General features: G+C 40.8%; 1 protein-coding gene across 4 annotated transcripts in view; it reads right to left on the bottom strand.

The window, feature by feature from the left end:
• Positions 1-12,644, bottom strand: part of LOC132910110 (uncharacterized) — a 78,193-nt gene that overhangs the window by 24,754 nt on the left and 40,795 nt on the right. For all 4 annotated transcript variants that reach the window (XM_060965581.1, XM_060965582.1, XM_060965585.1 and 1 more), the window contains exons 3-4: positions 3,595-4,067; positions 2,868-3,102 (exon numbers count right to left, since the gene is read on the bottom strand). In XM_060965581.1, coding sequence (XP_060821564.1) covers positions 2,868-3,102; positions 3,595-4,067 — 708 coding nt within the window. The remainder of the gene's footprint in view (positions 1-2,867; positions 3,103-3,594; positions 4,068-12,644) is intronic.

Raw genomic sequence — 12,644 nt, 5'->3', positions numbered from 1 at the left:
AATCGCACCATACATTTAGGTTGCATTAGTCTCTGCGGTCCGTGTGTTTTTCCAACATAGGATTCGTGCGAATCTGAAGCTGCATCGCGAATGCATACAGAATACCAATTCCGATCTAAACTACCCGTTATCTGTGCTACATCGAGCACACAATCAAGTAGTCTTTGGGCTCGATCGTTCATCAATTCGCAATTGCAGTTGGACTCGAACGTGCACATAGATCTGCTCTCGCTTCGAGCGGTTCGTCTTTGCGCGTCGCGACAGAAGAGAGAAGTTCGAATTGTTCCAATTAAACTTTGATCGTGTCTGGCCTGTCGCCGAGACATACCGGCCGAAACGTGATTGAAACATTGACCTTTGTTTCGCTCGATGATCCTCCAAAAGTTTCGACGATTCGTCGTCGTGTGTCGAGAACTAGGCTTTCGTCGAGTTTAACGAGTTTACCTAGACACGTAAGAAATCATAGGAAGGAAACGAAGGCGGCAAACTAGGAACAGCACTTGAAATAACAACGATTGCGCTGTTGAATTTTGAAACGATGGTAACTAAATGTGCTACGGTGCAACTTAATAGCACCGTTGTTGCACAATTTATACAATTTCAAACGATTTAACGGAGAGTGAATTGCGTCAATTTACGCCAAAACTTCCTTAACCCCTGCCAGTTCCGTATTGATGTTTAGGATAATTGGATGTCGTAATTTACATAGGATGCTTAATATGTCGTAATCACTTCGATCAATGTAATAGCGGTTGCGATGCATCAACGTATTGGTCCTTGTAATGATGCTAGTTATAGTATGTTGTTCGTCGCTAATCGGTTCGTGAGTGTAAATAACCAGAGAAATTGAATTCCACATTTACGAAAACGATCTTTGGTATTATTTTAGAAATAATTTCTTTCACCAGTGTACACATATCTATTTAAAAATCTTTCGATTAAATGATTTCAATCGTAAATAGCTTCTAACCATAGGATAATCGGTGTTTCTAAATCATCTAATCACATTGTGCTGCAAGGATCGTTTAAGCTAACGTTCGTATTGATCCTCGTTTCCTTTCAACATCAACGATATAATTTCGTTCGTACGAAGCGTTAAACAGGCTATTTTAAACGAAGATTATACTTTCTTATCAGTCGACAAGCAATTGCAGCAGCTCTCTCTTATCAGCTGGCCAGGATAAACCGTGGAAAGAATATTATCAGAGAAAATACATTCTTAAACGTATTCAGTGCACGTTGTAACGGTTTAAACTCGCTACGTACCGCAGCTATTCGTAATCCATGACGATCCTCCCTCACATGTAAATCCGAGCCAATAGCGTAGCGCACGTTAGACGCCCAGAAAGGAAATAAGGCACATCGGTTCGTATCGACATCCGGTTGTGTGTGATTTACAAGCGCTTCAATCTGAATTTATTCACCGGCCTGCAAGCTACGCTCATAAATGATTTACAACGTTGCCTTCTGATATTTATTTTTATTTGGAAAACCGTTTTCCAACCGGGAATTTTACGGTTTTACATAAAGAAAACAGACGCGACTGCTGTCGAACCTATCGTTTCCAAAACTCGGCCGAGGACCAGCGATCGCGGTGGATACTATTTTGGTACGTCAGAAGAAGATTCGGTGCGTCCACAGTCTGAGGCTCGTCGACCCTGACTCAATTTTCAACACGACCCAGCTGCCCTCGTTTGCTCAATCCGACGCGTTTCGAGGCGTTTGGATCATCTAAAAGGAACGAGCGTTCTTCGAATGGCGCGTGCCTTTTACTACCTCTTTCTTTTCGTTTACTCACCCTAACCCTGGAACGAAAGAACGAAAGAGTTACGGGTGTCTCGCGTCACGGTTCGTATATTTGACGTAAATGGAACCATAAATGCACGTAATTACGTTCGTTACCCACACAGTATTCTTCAGGAACTTGCAGAAACCGTGAAAAGGGATACCGATAAAAGATAATGAATATCTCCATCATTTTCATGGAATCAAGTTTTTACATGATTGTTCGGGAAATGTTTCTCACGTTCCTCGCGAGAATGGATTTCCAGTCGCCTCGTCCATGATTTATCGATTCGTTATCAAAACTTGGACCCCGGCATGATTTATTATTTCGACTCGCATTCGCCAGACCGTTTTACGCAATTACTCTTCCCGGGTCGGTTGATACGTCAAGGATGCAAGAAGGATGTAGTTTCGCGTTGAATCCACGGTGGTAAAAGTAGCGTGGAATCAGTTGTTTGCTCGTCGCGAATCGTAATGCGTTTCCTTTACGAGCGATCGGTCGCGACGAAACACCGCAGTTGCCGACGCTATTAATTCTCCGTGCTAGTTTTCCCAGTGGCCCGTTTATTATAAATTCGATGCTTGCCACTGTTTATTCGACATCCGAGCGGACAGCGGGAAGGGAAAAATTGATGCGCTTCTTTCGACTCGCCGACGTGCACGAATGCATTGTATCGACGAGCGGCAGAGAAATTTACTGTCGGCATCGGACAGTATCTCCTCGTCGGACCAACGAAACCACCAGAGTGTATCAATCACGGCGTCGCGCGTGTTAGTCGTTCGCCCCTTTTCGAAGTTTGGTCGGTGCCGTAGCCAGCAGGCTACGACGAACTTATACATATGAAACGAGTGGAATATCAAACTCGAACTCCGACGTGCACAGTTAGCGTCTAGTTAATTCCACGAGTTATCGAGATAAGTGGGAATTCGCTGCTATAATAAATTTACTCTGTTTGATGTAATATACCATGCTCGTAGCACTTCGTGTTTCGAATATGGTACAATATCAAAACGCTTTTGCAAAGAGTAGACTTTTATCTCTCGAAACGACCTAAACGAGGAAGAGAAAAACGTTTACTCACCTTCCAGGACTTTCACGCACTCCGTGAGGTTTGGATAGTTTTCTGGATACCTCGGACTGTAAAATTCTTGTTTAGTGTCGTCACCGATAGTGAATTTCTCGCACGCGTTCTTTTCTGTAACGTGCCTCATTTGACGACGTATAACGTCTTTTACAACGAACGGAGTCGGCGTTGTGCTGACATTCCTCCGATTTTTCCAGGAGTCGAATAACTTGGCTTTCTGCGTCGCCACTATCTACACATATTTGAAAGTTACATGATAGTTTACACGAGGTGTATGGAATTTTTTCTTGGGTATTACACCTAGTACGGTTCAATTTTAAAGCTAACGTTAGTTTAAGTCTGGCAGGATTGAAAATTTACACGATCGATAAGCAATAATCCTCTAATCCTCAGGTGTCAGGTCGTTAATTATATAACGGCGTAACGATGCTTTGGGTAACTGGTATCGTGATAACGTTAAATTATAGTTATCGACCTGCTGTAAAATCATTGGCCACGCGGAAAATATATATCTACCGTTATTACGTTAAAATAATGTATATTATTTCGCGTTTAATTCTTTTATCGCTCGAGATTTCATTAGTCCCTTCGTTTTCAATTGCCTTATAGCGAGAACGAAGAGTGAAACCAGATCGTTTCGTTCTCGACCCCTAGTCGTGCAAGTTACATAGCAGCGATAATCGAGAAGACGTAAGGTTAACAGGAGAAACATGATACGACTTACGTTGTCAAAACTTGTCGGGGAAATGATGTTCGCGTTAAAGCTCGATCGTTCTGGCGTTGATTGGATAAACGTCCATGAAGTAGATAGATTTATTTTCTGCCTTGTGTCATCCATACTCCTCGAAAACACGGTCGCGTTTTCGTTCGAGATTTTCACTTTTCCCGTGTCATTCTTTCCCATCCTATACGTCGCTTCGATATTCCTGTGCATTTCGATCTTCTCTTCCTCCTCTTCGTCCTCGTCCAGGCTCTCGCTGGTCGGCTTTAACAAGTCCAGCGTGACTCGTTCCCGGGAACTCGAACTGTCCGCGTGCCAGGAAGTTGTCTGGTGAAACTTTCCGATAGATTTGGTTTCTCCGGTGGTACGTTCCGTACTGAAGGACGAGGCAAAGGTTCGGCCGCTCCTTCTCGCTTCGTACGTATTCCACAGTGACTCCTCCGTCTCGCGTGTGGCTTCCGCGGCCGTCCCAGTGACTGAAACATTAATGGTCAAGAGAAGCTTGTTAATAGTTGCCATTTTCTAATGGTATTTTAGTTATTATAGTTTATTAGTTATTATATTATTATATATAGTTATTATATTATAGTTATATATTATTATCTAGTATAGTACTAGAATATTCTCTTCTCGGCGAAATGTTTCAGCCAACGGAAATCTCGAAATATATGTTTCGCTCGACGAACCGCTGCAGGAACTCAACATTGAGAAATTCAACGATCTTATAATCGGCTAAGGATGTTATTCTTATAATCGGCTAATGATGTTATTCTTATAATCGGCTAAGGATGGCATTCGTTAAATGTACGTCCTCTTTCTTTACGTTAATGCGTTTGTCCGTGTTGAGGTTATTAGATGTATGTGAATACAAAGGAACGCGTGGATAAATTGTAAGGTAGAAAATATATTTTAAAATACTGAAGTGTAAATACAAGTCGGAATATAATTGAGCTGATCCAGATCCGCACGCTAGCAGTGTTACCCTATGACTGAAGCCAACGTCGCTTATCTACTGTTTATTGTTTGCCTTCGACGCAGTCTTTTGTCTATACGCTGTCGATGGCTTCAGTGCTTGAGAAAACTAAAAGACCAGATATGGAGTTTTCTTAGAAGCGATAACCACTTCAACAGTCGGTAATATGTCGAAAATTGCGAAAAATGTCGCGAAATTTTATTCACCACGGGCTTGCCATGTGAAATATGAAGGAACGTGGAGACGGAAAGCGAAGGAAAAAATAAAATAATCGGCCAGAAACTAGTTTAGGGCGATCTAGTCAAGAGACTACGCTCTCGACAAAGACGAAACTTGTAAATTCGGTTCGCGGAAAAAAAACGCGGTCCAATCGATTTCGCTATTTCAACTATGTTTATTTTTTTCCCTCGTTTTCCTAGTTGCTATCAACGCAGTGCGCGATCTGGGTTTGACATCGACCGACGCACAAGCGTAGCCGAATTCCGTTCGATAGGTAACTGAATTTGTCATGGAGTTGCGCGACTTTCTCGAAAGGCCACTATTGGAACGAACGACGTAATTCTCGAATTTATTCTCCACTGGCAAAATTGCGAAATCGTTGAATAACCTACGACGAAACGATTCGACTCACATGCAAAAAGAGAACAAAATCAACGTAAACACGTTCTTCAGTCCCGATGTTTTATAGCGGGATATGAAAGATTTTCATAAAAGTTTTTCGGATATCTTTCGCTTACCGGAAGCTATTGTGTAAACGTTCCAAGCATATGGATTTTAAATGGTACGAATTTTCCCATTTTCTCGTTAAGCAGCGAGTGCATACGACAAGCGCAATAATTCACAAAAGGATCCGTTTCAGAGGAATATTGTTTCGAGATTTATGACATTACAAGTTCTTAATTTAAGGGATTTCGTGCTGTAGATTTGTAATTTGTTTATTCTTAGTTTTAACGTATTTACTTTTCCATTGTCTACTCTTATAAACTCTGTATATTCTTTTATAAATAATTTTAACGTGACAATGGAGTGTGAAATGATAAAAATCCTCCGCAGCAAAGAATAAGAATTACTTTCCTACGTCCGTGTCTAGTGCAATTTAATCAACCACACCCGTATATCATTCTCTTTCGCGGACAGTCCGTTAATTTGCATCATTTATGGACGTACTCTTTTCACGCAAAATGTCACATGAATTGTCGTCACGTCTATTACGTAATCTTCTTGCCTGTTCTATGGAACTCACAAATTTCATTAGCAAATATTAGCACACGAGATACTAGTGTCTCCAACCAGACGTTTGTTTGATTATTTTTATACTTCAAGGAAAAATGTATAGCTCGGACCCGTTGGAATTTGCTCAGTATACGTTTGTCCATTATGGAACGTATCATTGAATCTACGTTGTTCTTTGACAGCATCGATATGCAGAAATGTGCAAACAGAACTTTTGTACGTCGCGTCGCTTGAAAAGATAGCCGCTGTTTCAGAAGTCTTTGTCTCTGTCACTGTCACGGGATATTCAACGTTGAACATTCCATGCTCGTGGAAGATTCTTCTCTCTTGATTCGAAATTCTGCAATATATATCAACAAAGAGTTCTCACAAAGATCTGGGACAATTTGGTAAATTAGATTTAGCGGCAGCTTAACTACACTATTTTATATTGGACGGATTCGACGGATTTGCAGCTTTGATTAAAAGGTGTTTAATTTCTTCAAAGTATGTAGTTAGGAATTTTGGAGCGTGCTCGAGGCAAAGAGATCAAGGAAAATGTTAGAGTGTCTGCAGCGGTTTCAACGGTGAAGTACCCCTCGACTGATTCACGTTTTCCTCTCTAACCGACGATGCCACTTATCAGCTTGCGCTTCGACCGGTTTATCTTGAAATTTGAAACGCGACATCGTCATAGGGTTTCCTAGAGAATCTCGAGAAATTCTTCGGGCAAAGCGTTTCTGTGGCTGATTTCTTGCTGCAAAAGTCGCGCCAAAAGTGTATATCTTCTCCTGTTGGCCACGTAAATCTGATCTTTGCGCGTGTAGAACGTGTCCCGTTCTCCCTTTTCACACCCTTTTCGTACCGATGTTCCTTTTCTTTTTCCCCTGTTCAGTGCCTCAGTTTAAAAGCACGTTCCTTCTTCCATCGTTGTACCAGAAGAAAGAACGACTGAGCACTATCCTCCTTCTTCCATGTACCGCAAGATTTTACCACGTTGTTTACGGTTTTATTCCTTTTTCCTTTAAGAATCTCATCTTTCTTTCGTCGAGATAGGATCCGCCTCGATTTCGTACTCGTTTCTACGTAGTCTACACCTTTTCCATAGCCAGCCAGTAATTGTTTTCCTCGCAGTACATTCTGCTCCTCATTTCGCCAACGGCGTTTCCGCGCTTTAATAGTTGACCTCTCCTTATCGTAACACGAGAAACCTAATAGTTGGAGAAGTCGTTGGTTTTCTATCGAACTGCATGTAACTTTCGAAATTTAGATATCGAGAGTCAGTGCGATAACGACAGACAATTATAGATACGATGTAGTGGTCCGTAAAAGCTACATGATAATTCAAATAAATTGGCCGGCTGGTTTAACTATTTGTATTAGGTACCGCAATGTCAGACTGCGCGCTGGTCTGAGTATGATACCTTCTATTTATAATTTCCCATGGGATACCGCTTTGCGCAACTGTCTAGCTCGCCTGTGTCTGCTTCTTTTCCCTTTTGTATCATTTAATTTGCCACCAATTCATTTTCTCGCAGCTGGGCATGCACGTGGTCCCGCTTCGTTTCATTCTATTAATTGACGACGCCCCGGGACGCAATTAACGGAACAAGCGGAGAACGTTTTAATGTAATGTCGAACGGACCGTGGTCCGAGGTCGAAGTTCAATTTCTACCATTCGCTTCTGTACTCTCCGTGAAATAAATCCTGTTACCAAAAAGAAAGGAAAAGTTAGCAGTTAATCAGCTAAACTCTACAACGTGCGAATCCCTGCAGGATTAACACGAATATGAATCTTTCTGATATGTAGCAGCCAAAGAGTGTTTGTTGGATCGAAACAGGAGAACGTCCCGCGAGCTGTTGCGTAATTTTCAAGAGAAAGAGCAAATCCTTTGAAAGATACCTGAAAGCCATTTTTGTACATTAACGGGTTTGCTATGATTTACCTTTTTGCGTTTACTCCTCTCCTGTTGTTTAATATTCGAAGTTTCGTGTCGAGTTTAAAGCGAGAAAGCTTTAAAAGACAAAAAGATCGATAGGACTGTGTAACGAACAATAGGGTCTAGTTTAAATTATACCTGATTGTAATTAAGCGCGTAAATTAACCTAGTTATATAACCGAAGCTTTATTCTTCGATAGTTGGAAAGATTCGTATAAAAAAAAAAACAACTTATAACAATGGTATAAATTCGCCATTGAATGAATTATAAATAATTAAATGAATAGGTACCGGATATTGCGTTGCTCCATGTAACAATTGGGCCATTAATATTTCGAACCGCGTGAAGCTAATTAAAACAGTACGAAAACGCGAAATGTATCAGGCAAATATTTGCAAAATGGAAATTATTATAATACACAGACGCATAATTACCGATTCTCGTATATTTATGACAAATCCGATCAATGAACCAACGAAAAGGGCAGACTTTGAAACCCCGACCTACGAATAGATTACGTTGCAACAGTTATAGCAAATTTTACCAACCCCGACTAGGTGTTAGAAGATTTTGCATTCGCAAAGTGTTGACAAACTTTCGCTCGCGGAATTTGCGCCAAAATTATCAGGTATTTTTCACTGCTAGAGAATTATTTGTCGAGTGTGTGTTCTTTGGATGTTTTGGTAAAAGCCTAGCAATCGTGATCGAACAGAAGGGCAACGTTATTCGTCGAACTTTTAATCCTTCCACGCCAAGGAATCTATTTGCTTGTCGAAGTTACCGTGTACCGGAGGCGTTTCCCTGGCAATACGAGCGGCACGGCAAGCACTCGATGATAAATCGAAAAAGTTTCTTGAATATAGAATCTCTCGTCTTGGCCCCCGACTGCGAAGAATCCTTCTACGTGATTCTCCAAAGGAATGGGATATATCACTTTCAGAAATTCATATCCAACTAGCCTTCGCCGAGGAGTGTTTCACGATTCTTCGCTTTCCACGTTCTTCGTTTCGCGATCCACGTCCGTGAAATTTCGATGTTACGAAGCTCGCAGTTTGCGCGAGGACGTGTTAGATGGCGATTAAAACTTGTTGCTCCGCTACGCAGAAACGTTATACAATACAAATTGGAAACTTCGCTAACTTGCTCGGGAAACTAGCATAGATTTATGCCGCGTGGCAAGATAGAATTATCGACTAACTTCCGAGGAATTGTCTACACGCCGCACCATTCGCGAGCAGCGAAAATTGCCTTTCCGTTGAAAAATCAACGCGCAAGCTTTACATATAGTTTCCTACGTTCGTTATTTTCCTAATTTTTCACGTATCAATTGCTGTATATGTTGAGAATTGTGGATCTTAATTGCCGAAATAAAAGTAAAGGAACACTAAGGTTACGCTTAGAATTCATATTAAAATAGTTTTAGATTTATTTAATAAACGATTTCCAGAATCTTCGTCGATATACATTTGCACGCGTCTCAACATTTTCTTTGTCTCACCATCTTCCATACCAGACTGCCAACGGAACAGTTACATTCATCTGTTTTCCAGATGCCGCGCACATACTTACTTTCACACACTCATATTTACATACGTGCGTCACTACAACGCGGCCAATCTAGTCTAACACACAAAATTATACATATTTCAATAACATAAAAGATATAACTTAGAAAACACGAAGTTGGCACCCCGCTGGGGGTAGCCACCCACATGCTATATTTATTTTATTTTTTTTTTTTATTTACCAATGAGATATAACACTTTACCAAATGTCCATCAGGATAAATTGTAAAAACCAAAATAAAATAAAAAAGAAATATTTCAATAATATATTCTATTTTTGTCTAAACATAGATTAATACACACATAATAAACATAAACGTACATAATAACATTCTTTTTACTCTATTTGTTTCCTCTTCGTACTTCCTTACTTGACAGAACAAATCCAAGCATAGTAAACCATTAAGGAGTACCATTAAATGTATTCGCTACAGCAGATCTTAAAAACAATTAGAATTTTTATTATTAAAGGTTTCTCATCCTATCGAAATTTTTCATGCATTTTGCATTCAGATACTATTGCGATCACATGTACATCTACTATATACGTATATTCATAGATAACGTCGACGTGCAGAATGAGGAATTCCATTTTCTTCGCTTCTATGCAACGTGCACCCACGGAATTGTTCCTGTAAAAAGGGTAGGCGCTGCACGGAGCACTTGTCTCACTCGACCGAAGCGCAGACACAGAATCGTGTTTGGTGCACGATCAATGCAACTATTCGTATTTCTATAAGAATACAACTTTCTGTATGTGAAATAATATTCATAGAATGAGATAGAGTATCGTGGAAAATTTAGTGTACTCCGTAATATGAAATTATCCTAAATTAACTGTGAGATCCTTCAAAAATATTACGAGACATCTACTCTCTTCGTTATTTTCATGTAGATCATCGTTTTTATTTGGAAAATCATATTCTTTGTAAATGAATTATATCGCCATGAAATTTGTAGTATCGTATCAGTTTTTATCGATTAAATTTTACGTCGAAACTTATTTATTTATTTACAATCTGGCCGATTTGTCGTTAAACTGATCGGTTCGCCCCAGCAGGAAAGTTCCCGGGACGATAAATCGGAGTCGCACGAACAATATTCGCGATTCCGGACGTGTCAGCCGTAAAGTCCATCGTGCAGTAACCGTAAACAAAAACTTTCCTGTTTACCAATGAATTATAGAGTTTTATCTATGGTCAGTTGTAAAATACGAGAAACGATCGGGGCGCGAAGCCAACGGCGAAGACGAGAGAACGGGATCTACGGCTTGACCCTTCGTTAAACCCGGCCAACGCCGTCTGATTTATGTTTCTCGCTGTCTGAAATTTTATTCCACGGAAGCTACGCGGAAAAGGCAAAATTAATTTTCTTTCGGACAATCCCTTTCTTCGTGATTATTAATTATTCGTCTCGATTATCGCCCTCAGATATTTCACTGGATTTAAATTCCAGTTGGACATCTCGATCAGGATGAATACCCACGAACAGGAATTTTCAATTTTCAAACAGATCGTTCTGGTTGAAGAGACGATAAGGCCGTGTGAACCGAAGAAATTGATTCATCGATAGGATCTGAAATCTGAGAAATGATGGATCTCGTTGTACCATACTCGCATGCGCCAATTTTATTCGATTTAATTTTTGTTCGAGCTTTCAGAGGCACATAGGTGCATCAAAGTCTACTTGCAAATTGTTTATCCTCTTAAAATGACGGTGAACAAGACGCAATAGCTGACGCATAACGATTGATTCTTCTCGTGGGATGTCGGAAAGTCGCGCGTAGAAAGTTTCGCGCTTCTGTTTCGAAGATTTCTTGCTTGTCTCTTTTGTGCTGATTCACTCGAAGAAACTTGCAGTTAACCAAAGCTTTCGCAACTTTTGCATTACGAAGTAGCAGCATGATGGAAATTAGTTCACGCGTCGATTCATGGAATTCTAGAACTTGCTGATACGATGTTTCGCTGTTTAAAGAAACGTTCGAAGACAATTAAAGGCTTGACGAAGAATGTCTATTAAAACTTAACGACGAAAATCCCACTAGCCACGAGTGACACTATAAGACTCGGTCAAAAATTCCGATACGTTTCGAAGCCAGCGTGTTGAGAACAACGAACACATCCTTCGTACTAAAATAAAGCACGACATTCCCTTCGAGGAATGCCTGTTCACCAATCTACGACTACCTTCCGGCTTCTCGAAAGAGTACGAAAGAATTCGATATACGCATGACCGGACGCTCCTTCTTCCACCTTAACCGTCCGTCAATTCGACTGACAGTTTTAGTACGTTCTCGCCATGAAACTTTCGATCATCATTATCGGATAGCACTGCGTCGAATGGTTGAAAAATTTCGCACGATTGATCGGATACTTGATGGTTAGTTTAACAAAGACCACGTATAGAGATCGTTTAATCGATTCGAATATTTAGAATTTTTCCGTGGAACCGATATAGACAGGATGGTATAGGATTACCGGATTTCCAAATGGTTTTTCCTTGTCCCGAATTTCCCAACCGTTACATCCAATCGAAGTTTTTTAGGTCGATTTTTTTTTATCATAAATGTGACAACTATCAGAGCGACTGGTGGGTGAAATAAGTCTTGGAAATCCGGCATCTGTGGTCGAATCCCCGATACAAGGAAAACAGACGAGAAACGGCAACCAGGCAGATTTATCGTCGACCTGCTCCCCTTCTGATATTCTAACTTTAAGTAAAACGTTGGGCCTGACGCGTACGAAATGTTTCTCGCTTGAATACGCAGATTTTCCTTCGTAGCAATTCGGAGATATTTTGTACCTTTGCCGACGGATCCCAAGAGACTCTACGTCACAAGTAGCCGCGAGGAATTTCAAACAACCGGCTAATATACCGGGTTTGTTCGATGTACACGGAAGTAACGTAATATTACTTAAGAAGTAATCGAACGAATGTTTAACGAAGTTCTAACTCTCCGGACTGGGAAAGCACGCAGGCACAATACCGCGTGTCTAAAATTTCCCCTTGACGGTGAACGTATTCATTTCCATTCGGTTTAATAATTTAACGCTTTTCAGGAGATTGGCTTCTTTCCTGATCCTGCGAGGCACCGGCTTGCCCGGGAAATTTATGCTGCATTTACGGTCCCGATGTTTCCCGGCTGGTGCACTGCCACGAAAGGTGCGGCTTCTATTCTCGGAAATTTCCTAAAATTAAGATTCCTTTCTCTATTCTTCGATTAAAATTCAGCAGCCAGAAGCATATCGCGGTGCACCGTCGTTCACCGTCGACTACCAGCCTCCCGAATGGTTCCTATTTTATTAGAAACTCTGAAATCCCTTTGAATATTGGCATATCAATATGTTGCCGTGGAAAAGCAG

Source organism: Bombus pascuorum, chromosome 8 (assembly GCF_905332965.1).
Source record: "Bombus pascuorum chromosome 8, iyBomPasc1.1, whole genome shotgun sequence".
NCBI lineage: Eukaryota > Metazoa > Arthropoda > Insecta > Hymenoptera > Apidae > Bombus > Bombus pascuorum.
The sequence above is the reverse complement of the archived record's forward strand: the minus strand, read 5'-3'. Positions and strand labels throughout refer to the sequence as shown.